At 38.6% G+C, this 25,372-nt stretch overlaps 1 protein-coding gene across 3 annotated transcripts in view; it reads right to left on the bottom strand.

The window, feature by feature from the left end:
* VTI1A (vesicle transport through interaction with t-SNAREs 1A) overlaps positions 1 to 25,372 on the bottom strand; it is a 338,742-nt gene that overhangs the window by 112,775 nt on the left and 200,595 nt on the right. For 2 of the 3 annotated variants that reach the window (XM_024193518.3, XM_024193519.3), the window contains 2 exons: positions 13,010 to 13,080; positions 7,576 to 7,637 (listed from right to left, as the gene is read on the bottom strand). In XM_024193518.3, coding sequence (XP_024049286.1) covers positions 7,576 to 7,637; positions 13,010 to 13,080 — 133 coding nt within the window. Of the gene's footprint in view, positions 1 to 7,571; positions 7,638 to 13,009; positions 13,081 to 25,372 lie in introns of those variants that run through there. The other variant, XM_029911367.1, reaches the window with a different exon arrangement.

Below are 25,372 nucleotides of genomic sequence, written 5' to 3'. Positions count from 1 at the left end.
ATAAGGCAGGATTTCATGCAGCTGTGATTATCTCAACAGGACTTTGTGTTTATAAACAAATGTCTTAAATACACTGCCTGATATGCAATAAGTATAACCGTAGGTATATGTTGTTCTGTGGCAGTTACAGTGTGAGTTGTGTTAAAACAACATGTTCCTCAATTCAGTGCTGGCCTTAATCAGTACAACATTGCTGACTTCAGAAGAGTTGTGTCCAATTATGAGAACAATTTCCACTTCCAGCTTATGCTGTGGTTTCCATACTTCGCCCTCATAGCATAAACAATCTGATGAACATTTAAAATATTTTCATTTACTGCTTCACAATACCACATCTGAGAGAACTCAGCCGAACAGAAACTAATCATGCCCACCGCGAGAAAGCACTGCACCAATTTGCTGCCATGAGCTATGACTTTCCATGATGTTACAGTTATGGCACATGCCACTTATTTTGGCTACGGGATGTCATTGCTGACTATGAAATGCCTTTTGCTTCACTCCCATAACAAAATATTATAAACTTTATTGTCTTCTTTTAAACTCTAATCTCTTAGTGACAGTTAGCATATCTCAAACACAGTGCAGCTAGAGGGGTCGTATGCTATTTAACCTATTTAACTATTCTTGGTATATGTAGTCTAGAATGATCTAGTGTGGAGTAATATCCATTAAGACCCTGCTCCTTCTCAAAAAACGTAACTGTGCTTTTGAGAATGCCATTTCCAGCTGTTCAGATGAACAAAGTTGATGGGGGTGGGCGGGAGCGCCGTGGGAGAACAGGAATGGAACAAGTGAGACAGTAATTCCGGTGGATTTAAAAAGGGGAATGGAAAAGAGGGAACAAAGGCCATTGCCCATAAAATAGAAAAGGGGGAACATCCTAGGAAGGTTGTTGAGAGTAATGTCCATAATGGGCTCAGGAGGTCAACTGGACCCAGGGAAAAGTCTTCCAAAATAAACTGAAAAATAAAAAAAATGTCCAGCATGTGATCTGCACACTTCTGCCTGAATAAGTGAGTGATAGGCCTAAGACGTGGCACAAACATAACAAGATTTCAGCAGCGGAAATGCATAGTCTTTTTTATCCTGTGTATTGAAAATATTAAAATGAAAAGATCAATTCCCTTTCTCTTTAAGATCTTGTTTGCCTCATTTCAACCTCCGATTAAATGTTTATCCCTGCATTACTAACCTCTAAAAATTGGGGTTTTGCAAAGGACACTCTGGCACACACTGACCCTCAGGGGCATGGCTTGCACTGCTGAAATTGTCATATATGGCCTGATTCTGAGTGGTGCTGAGCATTTCCTGCGGAGAATCTTCAGTGCCCACTGCTATCAAAGGGCATGACATTTGCACAGCACCATGCAAGAAAAGCACCCTGACTTCCACAATGGGCTCATAGGAAGTGTTTCTTGTGCTAAGTAAAAGCAGAATATGATTTTCGAAGAGCTTTTTATCATTTCCACACATGCAGAATACTGTCTGCAGGAAGCATGGCAAGACCTGAAAACTGGCTGTTAACTGCTCATTAATTACAAGAAATGCATCTTGAAAAATATATAAGAGAACATTTCATATCTGAAATAAGAACACGAAACCCAGTGAAAAGTACACTGATTTTTTTAAATTCTTCTTTTTAGTACTACTGATACATGTCTCTATCCTTAGCATAACTTTACCCCTTTATTTGACAAGTCTCAAAGGTTTACACGTTTTCTGGTTGGAATTCCTAATAATGAAGTATGTTTACCCTTAGGAATTATGCTGACATTACATTTAAGATTTCCAGATGTTTTCCCTATCACTTCAACAAAAAAATAAGACTGCCTGTTAAAATAGGGAAAAATGACTAGAATGACCAGTAGTAATTAGTTCTCAGATTTGTTCTGGCATAACATAGGGCAATAATATGTTCATTATTCAAGGAGTACCTTGTGATTAGTTGTGCCACATAGTTTTTCAGTTTCATTTGGATAAGACGGCATATTTCATAATCACAAAGGAGTAATTTAATATTAAAATACAAACATTTACATTAGTGTAACATTTAAATTACAAATGTTGAAATTCAGGAAATGAAAACAAAAAGTAATGTTCTCACAGTAACATTAAAAGCCCATGTTATGCATCCTGTGCATTTTATGACATACATTTAATATAAACACTATAGGCTAGTTTGTCACTTTGCAGCAAGCCCTGAGTATGGGGCAGTGCATAGCTGTGTTGCCCAAGGAAAGGACCAAGGGTTAAAACTCTTTCCCTAGCTCCCACTTTTACTTCAAGTTAAGGAGACTGCTCACATGCGTAAAGTTAAGCATGTGCTTAAGTGCTTTGCTGAATCAAAGCATAAGTCACTGGATTAAACAGACGTGACTCTAGATACATGACTGGAAGCAGACATTTGCACAAGAATGTACCATTTCAAATCACTTTTCAGAGTAGAACAGCACCTTGAAGTGTTTTTTTTTCTTCTGCACTAGAAAACTGATGAAACAGATTCTACTCAAACTTCAAAAATAAAATTGCCACTGCAAAGCATGCAAAATTTCTGCTGGAAAGGAAAACTTATCCAAACGCATGAAAATGAGGGTTATAAAGACAGACCTAATCTTACATTGAACTATCGCAGTGCATTTGAGATCATAAAAGCTTCCATCAGAATTACTGCAGAATCAAATCACACAGGCTTCGAACTGACAGTGAGAAGGGCTTTTGCTCTAAAGAAAGTTTGATTGTGAAAGACTTTTGGGATGGAAACAAGCAAAGGTGGGTAAATGAGGAACTCCTTTGCCCAGCTGTTTGTATTTGAATGGTCTCTCTTGCTATTTGTGAGAGTGGTGATGTGGGCTAGGCAGCCAAGGAAGAACTTCTGAGAAAGTGGAGCAGACCATAATTAATTTTTTGAGTCTCAAAGAGCAAAGGGATAAGCAAAAGAGCCTGGTGGATCCATTGCTCCCTAGTCATTCGGCCAAATCATTCTGTAGAGGTGGCGCACATGTCAGACCTGGGAGGCAATTTCCTTAAAGCTGGATTCATCTCATAAATAAAGACTAGTCCTCTTTGCAACAATTGAAATATTTGAAAACTGCCAGGAACAAGAGCAATTTGTATAAATGGCACATTTTATTCACAAACTGAGGTGCAGACTCTCAAGGGGGTTTCCAGGGCACTTATTAAATATAATGAAATTTTGGAATGTTGAAAAGTAAGTGTAGGACTAAAAACCTTTGGAGTTCCAAGAGTTGATGAAAGTTTGGCTATTGGAAATCTGGGCAGTTATAGCCAAATATTGCTGGGAACAATCTTAAAGAAGAAACTCAACCACCTTTACCACTGGGATAGAATACTTCTTATTCCTGGTTTTACTAGTGGTGGCAATTCATACAGGTGTTGGAAATTCAGATAATTTATCACCTGAGACTTGTATACATTTTGCCTCATTTCCATCAGCTGGAGCTAATGACTGTGTCCTGTTTAAAATTAAATTTTAAAAAAGGTCCTTTTATATGGGCAGATGTGTTCATGAGTTTTCCAATATATCTCATATAACGACTCCGAAGATGAAAATCTGAATTATTAGAAGGTAGAGTCATAAGGTCAGAAACCATGATGTTCTACAAGGGAAAACAATGTGTCATTTTGGAGGGTACTAGATACTTTTCTTAATAATGATGATGTCAAAAAAGTTCTTGGATTCTACATCTCCTGAAATAAATGAATTTAGAGGAAGAGTTGGTGCCGAATGTATCTGCTATTGAGACATTCACACCTGGAATATTTATTTGGCTACTGTTTGATTGTGTTTGTTTTCCATTAGGCTGTGTGTGGCTTGGAGACTCTCCAAAGAGGTTATCCCAAATCTTTGTTAAAGCTTTTCATGGCTATTGACCTTGATCATGGACAAAAGAAAGGCAGGGAAATTGTGTTTATCAAAATGAAGGGCTCTCATAACGTGTGGTGGGATTTATATCTTTCCCTCAATCTGTCCAACAAACTGTGACCTGCTAAGATCATGGAAGGTTGGAGGAGGAAGGATGGAGGATTCAGATGGGGCCTCATTATGAGATTTGGAAAAGTTGCATTATCTTATGTGAGAATCTGTTAGCTGGAAACTATAATTGGAATTTTGCTGGCCTAATGTTGTGTATTCAACAATTTAGATTTATCATTGTATTAAATTTTGGGTGGTGCCGAGAGCTATGGATAAGTGACAACCAAAATGAATAATTAAATAGTCCCTTAGTCATTTTGATTGATCTTCGCAAATTCCTATCAGTTCGCTGATCTTCTGAATAGTGAACTGTCTAAATACAATATGCCATTTTAGATGCAGTCTCAGTCTATGTTCTTTTCAGGATACTGAAAATACCTGCATATTTGGAAATGAAGATGGATTACATTCTAGTTTAAGTGAGGAGACAGTTTTTAAACATTCATCCTAGATCTCTTCATCTGAATACCCACATGCAGCTATTTGTGCCAAATTAGCAGTAGGTAATGAATTCTGATTCATATGAGTCAGCCATTTCCTGTAGTGGTTAGAGCAGCAAACTGGGATAAGGAATTCTATTCCTATTCTGCCACTTGATTCACTGTGTGAGCTATGAAAAGTCACTTAACCTGTGTCTATTTCAGTCCTCCAGCTGTAAAATAGGGATAACGTTTACTCGCCTTTAATGAAAGGTTCTATACAGCTGAAAAGTATTTACCATCAGTTTGGAGCATAAATCTGCATTGAGGTTCATAAGCCTCTCTAAATATGTAATTCCTTACTACATTTGACCATGCTCACAAAAGAGGATGGTTGGCCTTTCCCAGTTATAGAAATCTGAACAATTACACTCAATACATCACATTTGTAACCACTAAGGCAGGCGTACAACTTCAAAGAGTAACAGCAGATTCATACACGATAGCAGCAACTACAGTGTTCAATTGAACAATATCTTTTCTATCTGATAACTGTGAAATATGGCCCTACATCATTGTTCTTTATTGGTTCCAGCAATTCAGTGTATGTCTGTATGGTACTTAGTGGGGTAAGCAGTATTAGGATCCAACTGCCTATCTATGGTAATTATTTTCCTACACCTGCACCTGATGTAGTTCTTTGCTGACTTCCTGTTTTTATCTCTTATGATTGCTCCTCAATGGCTAAGCAACATTTCGAAGCTGCTGAGGCTGGGATACTGCTAGACAGTTTTTTCATTATAGTCATGAAATATTATATCACTCCTGGATACTACCTGTTTGCTAATAATGTCCTGAGAAAATTTTCAGAGCGTCTCCTACTATATCAATTACCTCCACATGGGCAACTCCTTATGCTCATCTGTATGAATTGCACAGATATACCCTATTTGCTTGGCCTAAATCTTAACCTTTTAACCAGATGGGTGATTCAGTTAGGCTTTTTTTTTTAACAAAGAAAGAGAAAATCCACTGCCCTTCTGACATACAAAAAACACGTCTTTTTAGTGTTTGACTACATAATCCATTTGTCGGAAAACAGAGCCTCGGGTATATTTCACAAAGGTCATATTTTTCATTTGGTTTATGGAACACTTATAAACTAGGACTCCAAACTGTGATTCCCAAACACAAAACAAAGTCAAAGGTTACAGCATATGTTTTTGTTCCAGCCTCTTCAAATTACTTGCAAATGTATTCAAACACAATGTGAGCAGATACTTTATTTTATTGAAAATAACAGACTACAGAGTCCTGTAAAAAACAAGGCTGAGCTACATCAAGCATAAACATGGAAAAAATACATTGGTTTAGAAACCCATAAATCCTTATTTGAATCTGCCAACCTGAAAGCCAAGTAAAGCCCGAAAAAACTATTTTTCCTAAATGCTATGTCTGATTAAGCCATACTATTAAATGACAGCTGAACTTTAACATTAATATGATATTATTTAAATAACTGCATGATTTTTTTTTACACTAAAAATGATGAATGATTTTTGGACAGCTCAATTGACATAAAGTAAGAAGCCCCTTTAATGAGATTTGACAAAATGGAGACATATGCAGAATATTCGTTACAGCTCATGTCGCAGGGCCCTTCCTGGGGAGGCTATGGGGTTTTTTTTTATATTGTCTACAAGCACTGAAGCATCTCTTTCAATTGCCACTTCCTTTCTCCATGGATTTTGAATTTAGCTTGTGTCATTTACATATTACTCTTAATCACAGAGTTTTGTATGTTATGGTTCAGAGTTGGAAATGTGAGAAGTCTGTGAAATGGAGGCACGAAGTGCAGTTATCTTAACCTTTGTCAGCTGGGTATACAAGGAACTAAGAAAGCTATTTTCTGAAGGAGACTTATGGAGAGATAAAGCTTGCACTGAAGAATAACTTATAAAATTCCGTTTGCCAATATTTTCCGAGGCTAGCGATTAATCGCTAACTTAGCTAAAAAGCAAATTGGCTTAAACAAATACACACTACAAAAGGCTTGCATGTTGTGAAGAGCAACTTAGGAAGGGTCAGCTCATATCAACTTCTTGTGGAATATTCTATGAATAACCTATTCCTTAAAAGTATCATTCCTAGCATGTCCAATGCCACCTATAATTAGGGTGACTATTCTTTATGGAGCCAACTATAAGTCTAGAAATACAGACATCATAGTGCTACAAGTGTACTGCTTTGCTGAATAGATAAAACTATGTCCAAGGATTCCATTGGCTAAAACAAGCTTTCTGGTAAAGGTATTGATTTAAATTCAAGGTGGCTGGAAATCACTGAATATCTTTCTCATCCTCCCTAAAATCCCAAGTAGATTTTTAGGATGTTGCAATTTTTTTCTTCACACTTCACTTTAAATCCCAAGGATACATTTCCATAATATTACACCACACAGGAGAAGCATGCTCAAAACACAATGTTTTAAAAAGGGTGTCTCCCTAGTATGTTCAAACTAGAATGAATTATTTTAAATTATGCTCTGAGTATAAATTGTGTTATAAATATAAAACAATCAAATTTAAACTAATAGGTTAAAACACCCAACTGTATACCCAGGAATAATGGATGCTGTATCTCCATTAAACAGACTATTTTTAGAATAGGATAAAAAATGACAAATAGTTCAACAAAGGAGCCACACCTCCGATGCAATTGTACTTATCCTGTTTGGTGTGGTGCTCTGTTCCCCTCTAGTGACACCTAACCCAGCTACAGACTGATGAGTCTGCTACAGCTTTGGCTAATGGCCATCTAGCTTTTAGCTCATGCAGTAGAGGCTCAAACACTAAGCTTCAGAGGTCCCAGGTTCAATCCTGCCTGACCGACAACCAGGGTCTGTCGGCGTTACACAATGGAAAACTATTTTATAGCCAACCTAAATTCTTTTCCTAGTTTGTGCAAAACTCCTATGGTAAAACTCCCTCTCATCTGATTTTTCCTCAGTGAATGCTTCTGCCAACATCAATATTTAGTTTCAAGAGATTCTGCGTACTGGATTGCGAGGAAAAAAACATGCAAGTTAGCCAAATGCTAAGATATAATTAAAAAATAATAAAGCAGATAGAGACAGAGGCATCCCTACCTTGTCCTTACCTTCGCAACATTCCGGTTAGGATCCTGGAGCTCTTCCCCAAGTTTGCATCTGTTTCTCTAAGCTGAGGAGAAGAGGGTTATATTAAAAAAAAAAAAACAACATGCACTCCATTAAGTACAAACAGCAGAGAGTTCTATTGTATATTGGTTTAATCTTCCTCAGTTTTAGCTCGCATTCAATTCTAGTAAAGCTCTGAAATTTAAAGTGTAGATTTTTTTCCCTTACATAAAGATGAAATCTGTGAACGATTCAACAGTGGATGTAACAAAAAGCAAAGGCTCTACAAATAAAGATCTGAGGAATAAAATGCATTGCAGATTGGTATCTATATTTTCCGGGTGTGTGCGCGCGTGTCGTTTGTGTGTATCTGTCCTATGAATGTTACTGGGAGTTAAATGAGGGTACCAAGGGATGAGGAGATACCCAAAGGGTTAGCTATTCTTGTTTTTTCACATACTATTCTTTCAGTTGTTTTCATAGATGCTCCAGACAAAGCAATCTGAAGGAAAAACAATATCACAGAACAATGTCATATTATTGATACAGTGGAAAATACATCTTTAAAATATTTCCATAGTGCTTCTACAGCAAAGTTTTACCTATTTTAAATATGAAAGTAGGAACTAGTCTTACAGTTTATAGCAACTTTAATTGAAACGGATCCCAAAACACTGTACAGATTGTGCAAACTACTAATAGATGGGTGTATATGAGATTATATATCATATTATAATTATATTATAATAGCTTTTCCCACCCCTTTGGTGGAAAAAAGGTAGTGGTTTAACAGTGCTCAGCAACACTACATAGCCAACTGAACTTAATTAACTTGCTTGTTATAGAGCTCTATAGTAAATACTGCATTTTAGGCAAATGTCAGATTTAAGAGCAGTTTTCAGTACAAGAAAAGGGAGGCTATAGAGTCAGTCTCACTATCTCTCTGGCCTAATAAATATTTAAGTATTTATACCAAGTGAAACAACTCAAACAGGAGAGACTAAGAGAGACTAGCCCAGAGAATAGCTGGAGAATAGCTACCCCAGAATAGCCAATAGCCTGGTGCTCAAGGCACTCGGGTTGCAGTCTGTGCTCCAGAGAGGGGATTCAAACCTAGTTCTTCTACACTGCAGCTAAGTGCCCCAACCACTGGTCTACTGGATATAAGAAGTGGGGCACTACCACGGAGGCCTCTCCTCCTTGGTTTTGTGAAGTGCCTAGGTCCCCTTGGGAATCTATCACCAGGTTTCCTTTGTTTTTTTAAGAAAATGGTTAAAAATGCCTAAAATCACAACAACCCTTTCATTTTGGGTTGAACAAAACATCAAGTACGACCCAAAACTGTTTTTTGTTTTTTGGAAGTTTCTATTCACTGAAAATGCCCAAAAATGTAGGTTTCAGGGTGACCCGAAATGAGTATTTTTTTCCTTCAATTTTTGGAACTGCCAGTGAATCAAAAACTCAGCTATTTTCACACCTCTACTGTCTTCTTCACAGACAGACAAGACAACAAATTTGCTGGTTAATCCTGGTTATTTTACCATTGTAAAAAGCACATATCTTAAATTTCAGTATCAGACATCAGATGGGAAGGAACCTCCTCAGACATTGAGTCTTGTTTCCTAATCTATCTTTTCTGCACTGAGAGCAAAATCAGGAATAAAGCTCAGCAAAATCTATCAACTCTAGCAAGCCCTTCTTTGAAATGCATTGTAAACTACAACAATTTTCTCTGAAGGGGAACAAGAATAAAAACACTATAGAGACACACATGTACAGAGACACAGTGCAGTTGAAATCTAAAGGGGAAGATGAAAGGGAAACTAGAAAATGTGTTAGTTTTTTTTTCCTCCCCCACTTGATGAGAGAAGACTGTTCTACAACCTGCTTAAGCAGGTGCAAAAATAGGAACTGAGGGACTGTGTTGGTGGGGAATCTTTATACCCTCAGTTCTAGATTACTTAGGTCTTTATATCAGAAGCTTGCACCTCCCAAAGGCTGCTTGGAATGCCTCCATGTTTCATGTGGCAGAGTGACAGTTAACCACAAGAGAGGGGATTTGTCTGGAGAGTTCATGAAGGAGACGGGTATATATATATTTATTTTCTAAATTTGACCACACTTCATCCAACATTTACTTCTTCATTATAAATTCAGATTTAATGGGTTGCCTGATGATTCAGCAGGTAGGACAATCAATGCCTTACTGCTATTAGAGACTTCAGTTTGGGAGACAAAACATATTCTGCGTTATAAATCCATAAAAAGTAAAAGGGCAACTGTAAGCGGAAATCTCCAGATAATGAAGAATTTTCGCTATCATAAGTTACACCCAACAGTATCTATTGAATATCTAGTACATACGGTGCATTAAGAACAGCTTCCATTTTCTGATCTTGCAAATATTTACTATCATGTTTAATGCTCACCACTGAGAGTAGTTGCATTCACCACACTTAGTAGTAAATGACTGCCAGATAGGACCTTTAGTTATGAATGTCTTATATAATATTTTACAGAATTATTTTGTGGTTATATTATTTAATTAAATGCTACTAAAGAAGAACAAAGTAGAAGGATAGGAATAATTGACACTCCCACACCCCCACTTTGAATGAAAAGGCAATGTAAGCAAATGTGTGTGCTTTCCAGTTGCTCTTTTATTACGTGTAGTGATAGGCTCAAACACAGCAGGTCAGGGGGGAGGGTAATATGGTGTTTTCCCTCCTTCCTTTTGTTATAAAAAGAAGTTTTCTGCTTTTTACCTTTAAATATCAGGTCCTAACTTCCCTCTTTTTGCTGGAGAAGTTTGGCAAACCTGAAAGGTAAAATCACTGCTCAAGGTAGTGATTTTTATATTGCCACTATCCAGGTCTGACAAAGTTCACTAGCAAAATGCAGGCAGTCAGGACCTGATATTCCTAAGGTAAAAACAAGCAGAAGAAAAGTTAGACCAAATAGGCAAACAGCCTAAAGGAACAGTAAAAGCACAACCTCTTCTCTTCTGCATTGGCAGAAAACCCAACATACAGATTTTCAAATCATAAATGCACTTATTCTAAAACAAAATATTTCCAAGATAGCTCTTCCTCCATTTCCCTCCTAATACATGAGCTCACCGATGAGTGCAACAACCGATGACAAAAAACCCAGCTACGTCAAGCCAGAAAATTCTGTTTTAGCTGGTTGCCATGTCATTAGCTGTTGATGTACAAACCTAAAACCCCAAGCATGGCTGGCAAGTGAAGATAAAAATGGACATTCAAATAATATGGCTTGGTCATATATTGAATAATCTGTTATTCATAGAGATACATTCGGGGGGAAAAAACTTTGTTAACTTTTTCTGTGAAATTGGGAAGGATGATCTTGTGGTTAAGGTTTGACAGACTTCCTGTGTGACCTTTGGCAAAATGGGTATAACAGTACTTCCTTTTGGAAGGTGCTTTGAGATCAGAAAATGAAAATCTATACAAGTGCACAAGTTTTAAAAAATTGTTTATTTTAAATAATAGGAGAAAGAAGGGAGAAGGAAATAAATGAGGTGTTGGGACTGAAGGAGTCGAGTGGTATGGTGGGAATTAGAAAATCTTGTCTATTTTACTGATAATTTTGTATTAATCCCTAAAACCCATTATTCTTCTGAACCCTGCCCACTCTTGGTAAATTAAAATGACTCTCGCAATGTGGTTCCCGCCATTTCCTTGGGAGTCTAGTAAATCTCTTTGTGGGATATTCTTCCTGATATGCAACCTACATCTTTAATTTCTTAGATCATTCCAAATATTTTTAGTTATGCTCCATATCAATCTTAAATTAATGCACTCTTTGCCATCTATGGAGTTTACATTTTTCAAACAGAGGGAAATTATTATAATATCTTTAATGTTTAGCCAAGCTATATACCTCTATCTATACATCTAACTCATTTAAACTTTACTATAAGTAAATTCAACCAATTAGTCAATATTTTCTCAGTAATGAGGGGCTAAGAACTGAATGCAATATTCCAGTCCAGCGCAGTCATATCTGAGTCCTATAGAAAAAGTCTATTATCTCCTTGCTCTGTAACATGATGCCTCTGCATGTGTAGTGCAAAGGTATTGGCCACTGAGGGACAATGGCCTCCATCTTTGGTCTTTTAACAACAATTTAGAAAATGGGATACATAGAGATGTGAGCTAAGATCACAACCTTCAAGTGGACCTCATGCCACAGACATATGCTGTCATTTGGATCTAATGGAGACCTGAAAACGGTAACAAAAGAGGCATATAATGGGACTGAGTACTAGGAATTTGAGGTCTTCCATTTCTGACAACCGGTTGTGACAAAGTGCCTCCTCTACCTTGGTGGGTCCAGCGCTTATTGGCGGATTTGCTTGCTTCACAGATTCACCCTGTGGGTCAGGAAACAGTCCAGAGACCTTCCCTTCTGGTAGAAGCTATAGTCCAGGTCAATTCCTCCTGTGTTTGATCAGGAGTTGGGAGGTATGGGGGGAACCCGGGCCCGCCCTCTACTCCGGGTTCCAGCCCAGGGCCCTGTGGACTGCAGCTGTTTAGAGTGCCTCCTGGTACAGTTGCACGACACCTACAACTCCCTGGGCTACTTCCCCATGGCCTCCTCCCAACACCTTCTTTGTCCTCACCACCGGACCTTCCTCCTGATGTCTGATAACGCTTGTACTTCTCAGTCCTCCAACAGTATGCCTACTCACTCTCAGCTTCTTGCACACCTCTTGCTCCCAGTTCCTCTCACACACTTCCTCTCCTCTGGCTCCCTGGCTCCCCCTGGCTTGACTGGAGTGAGCCCTTTTATAGCATCAGAGGGGCCTTAATTAGAATCAGGTGCTTAACTGCCTCACCTGACTCTTAGCAGGTTAATTGGAGTCAGGTGGTCTATTAGCCTGGAGCAGCCCCTGCTCTGGTCACTCAGGGAACAGAAAACTACTTATCCAGTGGCCAGTATATCTCCCTTCTGCTACTCTGCTGTTCCCAACTGGTCTGGGTCTATTACAAGGTCTTTGGATGGCTTATGACTGGAGGCTCACCAGTCAGCTTCCTAGGAAAATGTCATTCCTTCTTGACCTGGCTACAGGCGGGAACAGGAAGAAACTGAAAAACAAATTGGGCTTGAAAAAATTCCAAGACACACATTTATCAGGTCTGATTGCAGGATTGGGGCCAATTTCTTCCTTGCAAATGCAGACCCATTGACTTCAATGGGACTACTTGTACTAGTCAGAGTTTGCAGGATCAGGCCCATATTGGACTTTTACTTTTTAATACGTAGTGATGGGTGGTGATTACAAATTGTGATATAATAGTTGACTTATTTAAGGCTTTAATCAATGTACTGGATTATTTCTGTTTGCACAGTGAACTTGCCCAAAGCACACAAAACCCTACACCAACAATTCTTTATCGTCAAACTTACCCTTTCCCGAGAACGCTGGATCTTCTCTCTGTCTTGGCTCAGGTTTTCCAACATTTCCTGTCCAATCTGCTCTGCATTAAAAAAATCAAAATGTAAATCATGAAAAATACAGCTTTTCTCTGTAAGCCCCCAACATGCCAGGTTAAATTCTAATAAATATATTTAAAGAAAAACAGCACTGTAATGTATGAGAGAGCCTAATCACTCCACCTAAATGGAAAGAAGAAATAACTAACAAGCTTTAAATGTCTTAAATAGCATACATATGAAGAAGTAACAATCAAACCAGAAGCTGTCACCTTGACAGTCTAATGAGATCGTTTAGGCTACAGGGATTCACGTTCACCTTTGGTCTACACAACAATGGCAAGAAGAATTTCATACTTGTTCTGAAGGGTGGGAGTTCATACTTCTCACATGTTCTTAACCTTTGTCTCTCCCCTTCTTTTCCCTTGCTGGGAAATATCAGGAAGTTTTTACTAAGAGATACCAGCACAGTTATGGAGCTACTGAAACAACAGACATTAGTGGAAGGCCTTTCTCCCCTAACTCCACCTGCTACTAAAATGAAATTCTGTTATTTTAGTGTTAACCCCGCCCACCCTCCCCAACACAACGGGTGTTTTGCTTTGCTCCACTGATGGCACATCAGGATGTGTCTAGCATTTCTGGTAGGCTTGGAGATGTGTTCTGTTGGGCCTCTTAGTATTTCTGATAACAGTCACATTAATCAATCGGTTGGCATCATCTCTTGTTTATACTTTGGCTGGTTGCTTCCATAGCCCATGCGGGATTAAATAATTGCAAAATTATAGGGAAAATTCAGGCTTCAAGACATAAGACAAAGGCTGTGAACAAGGGCAGGACTTTCCTTTTGAAATAACTTTAATCTCATGTTAACGTGAAATAGCTACTACAGATATGCACGTATAAGAAAATAATACCACCTAGTATATAAAAGAGATTTCCATCTTCAGAGCGCTATACAAACATTAATTAATCCTCACTACATCCCTCTGAGGGAAGTAAGTAAGTTATATGATCCCCATTTTACAGAAGGGGAAATGGATACAATTTGCCTCAGGCCACATAGCAAGTCTGACACAAACAGAAGTTTCTGACTTCCAGTTCTATGCACATTCCTTTAAGCTGCTCAGCCTAGCTGTGCCAAAAAGAGAGTACCCAAATCAAGTATATTGTATATTTCTCTAAATATCAAAAACACACATTGCTATTGCTGTGTTATTGAATTGTGAACAAGTAAGATCTTGATATTTGATTCTTATAATTGTAGAAAAAGACCGAGTCAAAAAAAATAATCAGTAATATATCAACATAGCAATACTTACAATTTTAAATGGGGACATTTTCAGGACATGATCCAACTTTAAGCTGCCTTAAACTTTTTTTTAAATATGAGGCAAAGAAACCCTGGACATCTTTTTTCCCCCCTTAATAATAACTTCAGTGCACAGTGATATATATTCTGTCAGCTAAAGACCAAAAATATTCATTGCAGTTTATATTGCTGGACCCGTTGCCAAATACAGTACAAGTAAGATAAATATTTCCTCAGATATCTGACCACAAATTGACATCCCCATTATGCTATCTTGTCCCTGCTGGCTTGCAGCTCTTTACTTTTAGCTGTATATACAATGCCTCCCAAAGGTGAAACGTGGTAAGATATGTGGTTACTGAGTTAAAAAGCTGTAAGGTGGAGTACAGCTATACAGATGGGAGAGTAGGAAAAGTGACTCAAGACTCATCTGCACGTATGTCCCATAACCCACTGGATGAAACTATAATGCGCTTATTATCAATCACTATTAAAGCATTTAAAGTATTGGAATACATGAAAAGATACATATATTCACTGTATTTTTTAAGAAAAATATCTTTTATTTAAAAAGTAGAGTAAAACAATCAGCCAAATTCTAGCAAACTAGTGTCAGCTGGAAATATTTATTCAAAATTTGGTGTGTGTGTCTGTGTGTGTGTATAAAAAGAAGAGTCAGGAGTAGATTTCTTTCAAAGGAAGAAATAAAAAACACACTTGCTAAAACGGTCTGGTATTTCACAAACAAGACTCAAAAATATCTTTGTAGGATGCAGCTATATATTTTTATATGCCAACTTTAAGAAAGTTACTGTATTTTTTCAAATCTTTTTTTCCTATCCATGGTATGTTCACATTCTTAGCTTTTTATAAGGATTTAGTTTAATTTTCTAACCATCAACGTGACAACAGCATCAACTGTAACTGAGAGTAATCCACCATCACTTTGACAAATAGTGTATTTTCCTCTCATTGCTGATGACTGAAGACATCAATAAATAAGGAAGGAGAGCATGTCAGCCAGAATATCACAAAATGAATTGTTGATATGATACTTAGGGATTAAACCTTCAGCCATGAAGTTCAAACTGGCACAGGGGTCCGAGAACTGAGAAAGCCGCATTTCCTTTCCAACAATCTCTACAGATACATAACTGGATGGATCATCAATTTTACAGGAGTTGTTTTACTCTATATGCACTGCATTTGATGATCTTTGGCCCTTTTTGGGCAAAAATAACAGCGTTAGTTGAAAGACGAGACCTAACGGAGGTGACACTAGAATTCTGGCTACCAGTTTGAGCATCATAAATTGCACCCTTGATCTAAGCATCCTATAGTACAGCTCTTCCACTCTCAGAACTTTTAACTAAAATCTGTGAGACTTTTGCAGATGGAAGGTCAGCCGAGTCAAATCAATAATGTTTAAAAAATAAATAAACGTAGAGAAATGCACACAGGTAAATGATATAAAGCACCTCTTCACTTTTCTCCAAGACTGCAGGATTTCCATGGGCAGGGGAGTAGCAGAGTTAAGCTCTTAAATAGAACAATTTACCACTTTGATATTATTGCTGTGTGTTTGCTATCAGATTACATTATATTCCTCATGTCCCTGATGTTTTCCTGCCAGTTCAAACCTTCACCAATCTTAAGTAAATGTATGCATTTAATCCAGGATTGCAGCTTAGATTCTTTCAGACTACTTATCTTGTTGAATCAGTTACTGGGCTACTACAATTACACACAGTGGCCAGTTTTATAAAGTATGTTGTTGTTCACATGCAGGCATTTAGGACCAAGACTAGAACCTAAGAGATATCAGATATTGTAAATGTGCTGTATTCATGGAGCCTTATGTCAAGACTGTAAGCTTTTGATCTTAAACTATTTTTTGGGGGAAGGGGTGTGCATGCCTGTGCCTGGGTAGTGCCAGGACGCAATCAGTAGATGCTGCTGTAACACAAATAAATCATAATAATGTTAAAATTAACCTAGGCCAAGTGAGATTCTGAAAGTGACCTAAAATTATGTTCTAAAAATTACAGCTAAAATATCCCAAAGCAAAAGGCGTAAAAACCATTTATACCACTATAATTTATGTACTAATTGACAAGGCAAGAACAGTCAATACACACATCACAACATAGCTTAAGAATGAGATAATAAACTATAATAATAATAAAATACAATCCCGCGCAAAGACAAAGACATCATTGAGCATCAGGCTTAAAAGGACAACAAGTATCAGGCTTCCCAGGCTACACATTTATTTTGCCTTGAAGCTATTAAAATCAGGTGGGGGAAATCAACTACTTCATCAATGAGCAATTTGACAGTACCATTATTTTTTGCGTGGCCTTCTCAAATGATGTTTAGTTCTATATGGGCAGGTTGTGCAAGCAAAAAGATGATAATATCACTTCCCAGAGTTTTGCACATGATCAGATGCATAAATAAAGATGCTTTGATATGATATGGTTGAAGTTGTGAAATGAATAGTCATGTTCATGGCAGCCCCATTCAAAAATAGGGGTGGGAAGCAGTTACCAAATAGAGAAAGGAAAAATCTGCAGGAAAAGTATTTATACTTACAAGAGTCTAACAGGATATTGAGAGAATGGAAAGCAAAAAAATAAAAATGAAAAAAAACATACACAGTTATTTGAAAGCATCCCTTTAACAGCGAATCTACATCATAGGTTTAATATTTTTTTTTCTGCTAGTCTCTATTATTTTCTTTTTCATGCATAAAGAAAAACCAAGAATCCTTCCATGGAATTTACAAAATGCATATTTATCTATCCAACAGACTGGAAAGGCTCATTCACAGCTATACTGGTCTCTTGGGTAAATACATTAGTCATTCTTTAAAAATGTGTATTATTGACTTGAGTGATTAGAGAGGCTCTTTCAAAATCAGTCTAGCCTGTAAGGTAAATAAATGCTTAAGTGGTTTGAAACCAAAGAAAACAAGCAAGCAAAAATTATGTGATGTGCCTGATGTTACATCAGCATTAAAAAGAACAAAACAAGCTGGATAGGACATCAATTATTGCAGTTTTGTGGGTGTATATGTGTGCATGTGTGAGAGAGAGATGTGCATACATATGACTTGTACGTATTTTCCCAGGTTGCAATTTATATACAAATAAAAGCTCAGATAACCTCTTAAATCAGCTATTTCCAACCTTACTAAAATGGAGATTTATAATAAGACAATGTATGTTTTACACAGTATCTTTCATATCAAAACTTCACCCCTTTGTGTGGTATATTCCTGCACTTATCAGTAAAACGCAGCACAGGTCTTGATGTGGTAAGAAAGGGTTGACGATAGGCGTGACCAAATTATAGGGAGAATGTTAGGTGGCTTGTTCAATACGGCTTCACATTTGTGTTCTACATACAATACATAGACTTACTAGACATACAAACAGAGGTGAGAAAGGGAGACAGATTGACTGACCACAGAGTGTGAAGTAAAGATAATGTTAAAGAATTAAAAAGGCTGTTCAGATGGTCAGGGCAGAGAGGTGGAAAAGCTGCCACCTATGGTGGAGAGGAAGAGATAGTAGGGTGGGAAAGTCTAAGGCCCCATTTCAGGAAAGCACCATGCTTAAGTGGCCTTCTTAAATACGGATGATTTCTGGAATCAGGACTTAAAAGAAGCATGCATCAAATCTATGAAAGATCCTGAAATAGGAATGTATTTGTAGCGGGTACTGAAATGGACAGAAACCCAGTTAAGATCTTTGAGTCTGGGGGCATTTTCTTTTAAGGTCTCTATACTGGCATAAAGGGGTATACTGGCCCTTTAAGAGCAGAGAGTCCAGAAGAATCTGTTCCGGGGGTTGCAATCAACAAAGGCTCAGGAAATGGCTCTGTAGCAGAAAAGAGGAAGCAATCCAGTGAATTAGGAGTTGGATGGAGGCAAAGCCCCATGAACCGTTCCTTTAAGGGCACGGGATCAGAGCTCCCTTCTTCTTTCAGCCAATCGGGAGAAGTTTTCTCTGGAGCAGGGCAGTATATAGAATGCGTTCTCCCTCAGAGCAGGGGAGACACTGATAAGAGAAGAAAGCCAGAGAGTTCAATTCTAGGGGACACAGCTATGAGAAGTGACCCTGGATAGAGCAGCAAAGAACTCCATGTGGATGCCAGAAAAGCCAGAAATAAACTGAACCTTTGGATTGCAGTAATGGACTATTTGGAACTGTTTTGGGCATTAAAACAGCCCCCAATAGAGGGTGGTCGGACTAATAAGAAAGGCTGTGGGGGATCTGCCAGGGGCCCTGAAGAGGTAGAACAGAGGGAGGTTGCTGCAAAGGGAATTCTTGCCGTGAGGGACTGCTCAAGTGGCAGCAGCCCTGTTATGGTATGGTTGTCACATTTTGGTCAGGCTAAAATTTGGAGAGTTTGGATTTTGGGAGTATTAAAGGGAGGGAATTACAGGAGGCGAAAACATCAATAAGAATTTCTGCAAAAAGTCATGCTATAAAATATTGTATGTGAGCAGTGTTTCAGAGGTGACAGCAAGCAATTTTACAGACTTGGAAAATATACTGTAGGAGACAAAAAGAGTTCAGGGTTGAGTGAAAAGGTACCTGACAGCAGAAAGTTGATAAAAAAAAAAGTGCTGACATCTTTAAGTATGGTTACATAAGTGGAAGTCCTTATAAATGTACAAGTTTGCAGTTTATATTATATATATATATATTTTTTTTTCATTAGAAGAACTAACAATTAGAGACAGTCATTTTGATCTTGAGGTTATTAGATGACAAACAGGTTATTACTGATAAATCAAGGATTACAGGTAATGGTTATAAGTCAATAGAGAGAATATTTGTAAAAAACATTAAAATAATGCAGCTTTGTGAAATGAAAAAGTTATGCTATTCAAATGACTAAGTGTCTGCAGTAAATGGGATGCTGATGGGTACATACAGGAAAAAACAGAAGTCCAAATTATTATTATATACAACAGGGCACTGGTTAGATTATATCATAGAAAGGATACTTAATATCAGCTTTGATACGGTATAAAAAGGACAACCACAATGTTTTGTGCTTTCATGATTTCAGTTACAAGACAGGGAAAAAGAAGCTACCTGGTTGGTCTCACTGTGAAAGCAAAACAAAAATAAAAAAAAGTTCCAACCCAATTCCCAACCCACCTTAAAAATGCAAATCTCTTTAAAATAAAAACGTTACCATAAATTAAGATGAAAGTTCATAAAATTCACTTTATTGGTCAACAGCAAAAAAACATGGTATTTTGCTCTAGAGATCAGGGAAACCAAAAATTCAGACTCACTGCTTTCTACAAAGGATAAAAAATATGGAAGAAAAGATGTATGAGAAAGAGGCCAGATGACATCAATACCTTTAGGAGCGAACTGTTTAAAACCAATGCTTCCTCTCCTCCACTGTTCCCTCTAAGCTGTGCGTGCGCACACAGATCCTAAACCCCGCGCACACGGCGAAACACTGCGCACACAAAAATTTGCACAGAAGACATTTTTTGCGCACATGGCCTGTCAAAAATTAGAGGGAACATTGCTTTCCTCCCCCTCACCCTTTCGGGAGTGGGGAATCATCCGAATGAGAAGTTATAGGAAATGGCGGGGGAGAAGGAAGGAGGAAGAGAGAGGACATGAGACAGGCCCAGTAACTTCACCTCTAGTAGCCTCTTCTTTTTCTAGGGCTTCTTACCTTTTCTAAAATTCTAACATACATCAATCTACTGGCATAAAAAGTACCCACCATTCCTCACTAACTGATAATTTTTTCTGCCTACTTCCATCACACATCTATCTTAGCTCACTTGCTAACATCCTCACGGCATCATTCACAGGAGGTGGCAGGCTTTGATTTGACTGAGGGCTTACCTATACTGAAGTCCAGCCATTGTTCTAACTATATGCTAGTTCTGCTCATCTGCTCCAAAATCCTCCCTTCAAATTTTCTCCTCCCCTCTTGGAGTAAGTGTTCAGAAAAGTACCTTGCTCAGTGCAATAAGACAAATATCCTGCTACCCCATTTACAATCTCTAATTTAAGTGAAGTTGGAATCAAGCCACAATATTTTTTTTCTCACTTATTTTTCCTTTCTATTATTCTTAGTGGAAGGGACTAACCTGACCATGTTAGAAACTCTATAGTCCTCTATCCAGACAACAGGTACAGTTTAGGCAGACCAAACTGCTCTATTAAGGTACCTTTCAGACTGCACTCTTGGGCTGAAAGAACAGTTCATTCAATTCTTGACTTCTCTACTCAGACTGCCTCAAAGGTGGCAAAATAGTCACAATCCTGAGCACATTTGGTCTGGGCTGAGGACTCCTATCCTCTAGGAATTGGACCAAGACTATCCCCTAACTTCACCCAGATCCCCAAACAGCCATGAGATGACAATGAATTCTGGCTACATCTAACCTGGGTTGAATTCAAACTGGTAAATAAAGGCAAAAGGCTCCACATTCCTTTATTCAACAACTTTATATCAAGTAACAGGAAATACAAGCAATTATTTTGGACCCTGAGTATTGCTGCCTGCAAAGACTTAAAACAGGTGTGACTGGAAGGCAGGCAACTTGTATTCCAGTTCTTGCATCTGGCAGCTTGAGGCTCTGAAAATCATAAGGCTGGCTCAACTTCTGCAGCTCAGTTATCTTCAATGCAATAAACACAACGTAAGGCACATACAATTTAATGCAAAATAGGCTAGGCCCAGTAGGCCCACCAGCAAGCAGAAATCAAAATCAGTTACCCTATTAAAATGGCAGAAGCATCTTGGAAAGACAAGACACATTTTAAAGTTAAGTTGTGGGAGAGAGAGATTTTTAATGCATACCCAAATACACAACACCACTAGTACCTGACATACAAACAATTCTAAGTGAAAACAACACGGCCCACAAGTATTGAGTTTCAGGTACTTTGTCTGCAATGATATTCATCATGTGCTTTTTTATTATTGAAGGAACCATTTATGAGGCTCAAATAATAAGAACTGGTCTTCTCTTAGTGTTTCACTTTCCGGACAGAGGAAAAGTCAAGAGAAGACTATATCTTACATTATTTCAGGCCCATAAATGGCTCCTTGAACCAAAAATGCTCATAAAAAACAAATCCAAAATCAAATATCAAGATATTTAGGTTTATTCAGATTTACTCTCATACCGTTATATTAAAAGACTCATACTGATATATTAAAGATTTATCCTGCATAAACTGAATCTAGAGCCTTATTAGAAAGTCTGAAATGCTGGGAATACAAGCAAGCATTCTCTGCATGTTTGATCTTTACTACTTCCATAGGTAAAGAGAGCTTTTTGACTGGACTTACACGCCTCAGCAATACATACTGAATGTGAAAGGAGACTATATTTCTTGCTGCACCCACATTCATATTTGAATGAAAAATAAGATGCTGGACTTTAGAAAAAACAAAACAAAAGGATTATTAATTAATTACATTATAAATTATTATTGTAAATTATGTTTCAAACTACTGACCAAAAACTGTTGATATTTATTCTGTGCAAAAATAGAGCCATGCTAAAAACTACATGCGATAAAAAAGAAAATTTAACAAAAACTTTTCGTATACATTGGAGAGACCACAAGGCAAGTGAACAGCTCAGCAAGCCAGGAGCTAACTTCAGTGAACTCATTCTTTGAATACGAATTAGCAGCGCGTAATCGCAGCATATTTATGAGGCCTTTTGCCTGGTCCTTTTCTCCTGTGAATGCTGTATTATTCATTGCGTGTGCCCTGACCCCCGTGCGCTCCTGTTCTGACAAATCATACTTGATTAAGACAAATCTTTATTAGTTAGCTAGTCAACTTCCCCATTTATCATTTGCAAATCCCATTCTCCTTTCTGGGTACAGTAGAAGTGACTGAGACCAATTCCCCCAATATAAAAATGAAATGCTTGTTACTGACAATAAGTGCAAACAAAAGCCCAGGAGTCAGTAATAGAGAAAACAAAGCTTTAATAGGTATAAATTACCAACATGGCAAAACGCTAACAACAGCATATGTTAGCAGGGCTGAGAAAATGTTTATTAGCTAATCCTTTCAATAGATTCCCCACTTCCCCTCACCCACTAAACTCTTCCTTGAAAACAAAATGTCATATATACAAACTGCATTGCAAAGTTGGAGTCTCAAAGTACTGAGGGGTTTTTTTTTTTTAGACTGCTGAGTAAAAGAGATTTTTACCAAAAAGAAAAATCTTTTAAAAGTGGATATATGAGAGGAGGCAAAATGAATTCAAAATTATTCATGAACCTTCAGCTCCATATGAAAATGTAAGAGGCAATTTTTTAAAACTTCAAGAAGGTGGCAATTTTTTAAAACTTCAACATAATGTTAGTGTATTCAGCATGTATTTTACAACTGGAAAAAATCTGTGATGTCTAATGCATGCCATTTTACTCAGGAGAGTGGCTTTTGCTCAGAAATCAGAAGGATGTCCCTTCCATCCATCAGCGCTCTGCGTCTGGAAATGTGATGCTTCCATTTGCAAATGGAAGGCTGAGGATTACAGATGATAGATGGTCCAGAAATTAGGCTGCTACAACTGGTCTGTGGAAATGTGGGTTCAATTCTCTGCTCTTCCATAGATTTCCAGTGTGACTTTGGGTGAGTCACCAAGTCTCTCTTTCCTCAGTTTCCCGTCTGTGAAATGGAGATAAAAGTACTGCCCTACCTCACGGGGATGTTGTGAGGATAAATACACTAAAAAATTGGGAGGCGCTCAGACACTATGGTAATAGGGCCCAAAGGTATCTAAGATAAATAGAAATGGATCATTAAATGAGTGATGTAGTACAACTAGTTGACAAATAATTAGTCTGTAAATAAGCAAATACTACTAGTGACTTCAAGAGGAGTAACATATCTGTGGATGGCAGGCACAATTGCTCTTCTATACATATTTAAATTCTTCCATTTGGAGAACTGGGACTTTTTCAAAGTTTATTTATTCTGCGAATAGCTAAGGATCTCCCGTTTTCACGGCATCTCCCTATTTTTCTATAAAATTATATTTAAAACACTAATTAGAGTCTGCAATTGATTAGTATTATAAAATCATCAACAAACTTCACACTTAGAGTGAAATTAACCCCAGCAAATGCATCTGTGCAGCACTTACATAGTACAGTTCTAATGACACCTTCTCATTTTAACATTCTGTTTTCTATCTGTACTCAGAGTCAACTCTGCTCACTTTAATGACAGAAGTAAATTTCATTGTTTAGTCCTGCAAAGTCAACACTGCTATGGGAGAGGGAGTTGAATCCTGTCCCTTGTCACGCATCTGCAGAATTCTTAGTTAAATTCCAATTGCAGGGGCATATTCTGTCCTCAGTTACACTCGTGCAAACGCACTGGAGACAACTAGTTCCTTCAGTGCATCCCATCTAAACAAAATGGGGTTACAGAGGTATAACTGAGAGTGGACTTTGGCCTGCTAAATCTTAATTAGTGGGGATGATATGAGAAAGAAAAAACTCAGCTTGAGCTAAAGATCCAATTTGAGTTTGTAGAGCTGGACATGGGGCGGGGGGTGGGAAATCTCCTTTTACTGTTCACATTTGTTCTGGAAAACTGAGATGCAAATACACCTCTACCCCAATATAATGCTATCCTCGGGAGCCAAAAAATCTTACTGTGTTATAGGTGAAACTGCGTTATATCGAACTTGCTTTGATCCACCGGAGTGCACAACACCCCCCGCCCACCGGAGCGCTGCTTTATCGCGTTATATCCAAATTCATGTTATATCGGGGTAGAGGCGTATTGTTCTGAGATGCAAAGAAAGACTCCTCCATAATGCCACTTTTCAGAATAGAATCAAATTTTAGGAACAACATCTTAAGCCCTTCGCATGGGGTTTAAGAGCTGTGCGGCTAGAGTTCTATCAGCCCTCCGCTAATTGATTGTTAGCACCTGCTGTTGCTAAGATTCTCATTTTAGAGTATGTCTACACAGCAGTTGGGAGGTGTGATTCCCAGCTTTGGTAAACACATACCCATTAGCTTTGCTCCAGCTCGTGCATTTAAAAATAGTCGTTTGGCTGTGGTGGTGCATACAGGCACTTGGGCTAACTGCCTGAGTGCGTACTCAGGGGGTTGGGTGGGACTATACGCCAGCAGCTAGCCTGAGCCACCATCTGTGGTACTACAGCCGCACTGCTATTCGTAAGGCACTAAACTCAAGCAGAGTGAGTGTTTGTATCTCTACCTGAGCTGGGAACCACACCTCCCAGCTCGCTGTGTAGTCATACCCTTAGGGATCTTGTCAGATCCACATTGCTGCTACATGCTCATGTGGCAGCTGTTTTAAATGGTGCTTTTTTTCAATAGGTGTCTAATAAGACAAGTGTGACTGCTTTCTTCTGATGCTAGCTGGCAATGCTTATCCAGGCCTTTGTCATCTCAAGATTAGATGAGCTGTAGTTGGGGCTACACTTTGGCTCCATTTAGAAGTTGAAGCTAGTCCAGAATGGAGCAGCCTGCTTATTAAGCAGCAGTTTTAGTCTAGAGCATGTATCATTCATGATCTTCGAGCTGCATGGGCTGCCTGCAGGCTCCCGGTGGCAATTCAAGGTGTTGGGTTTCCCTTTTGAAGCCCTAAAATCGGTTTCGGTAAGGGTTACTTGAGAGACAGCTTCTCTCAGTTCCACACCTCTTTAGTTACAATCAGCAGAGGCAATTGAGCTGGAGCTGCCATTAAATAAAAGAGAAAGAACTGCCAGCAGGCCATTCTCTGTGAGGGCCGCTCAAGTAGACTAAAACACATCTCCCATTCTGCTGGTCCACCAGAATTCAGATCTGTCAACTTCCAGGACATGCAATCAGGGCTGGCTCCAGGCACCAGCCCACCAAGCTGGTGCTTGGGGCGGCACCTGGAGGGGGGCGGCGCGGCGCTCCGGCCCCCGGGAAGAGCGGGGCCACGGGCAGACTCGACGCCTTCCCCCCGGCGCTCTGGCCGCCCTCCCCCCCGGT

The sequence above is a fragment of the Terrapene carolina genome, unplaced genomic scaffold (genome assembly GCF_002925995.2).
Source record: "Terrapene carolina triunguis isolate 2854851 unplaced genomic scaffold, T_m_triunguis-2.0 Scaffold95, whole genome shotgun sequence".
NCBI classification, from domain to species: Eukaryota; Metazoa; Chordata; order Testudines; family Emydidae; genus Terrapene; species Terrapene triunguis.
Note: the sequence above shows the minus strand (reverse complement) of the source record. Positions and strands in the feature narration are given on the sequence as shown.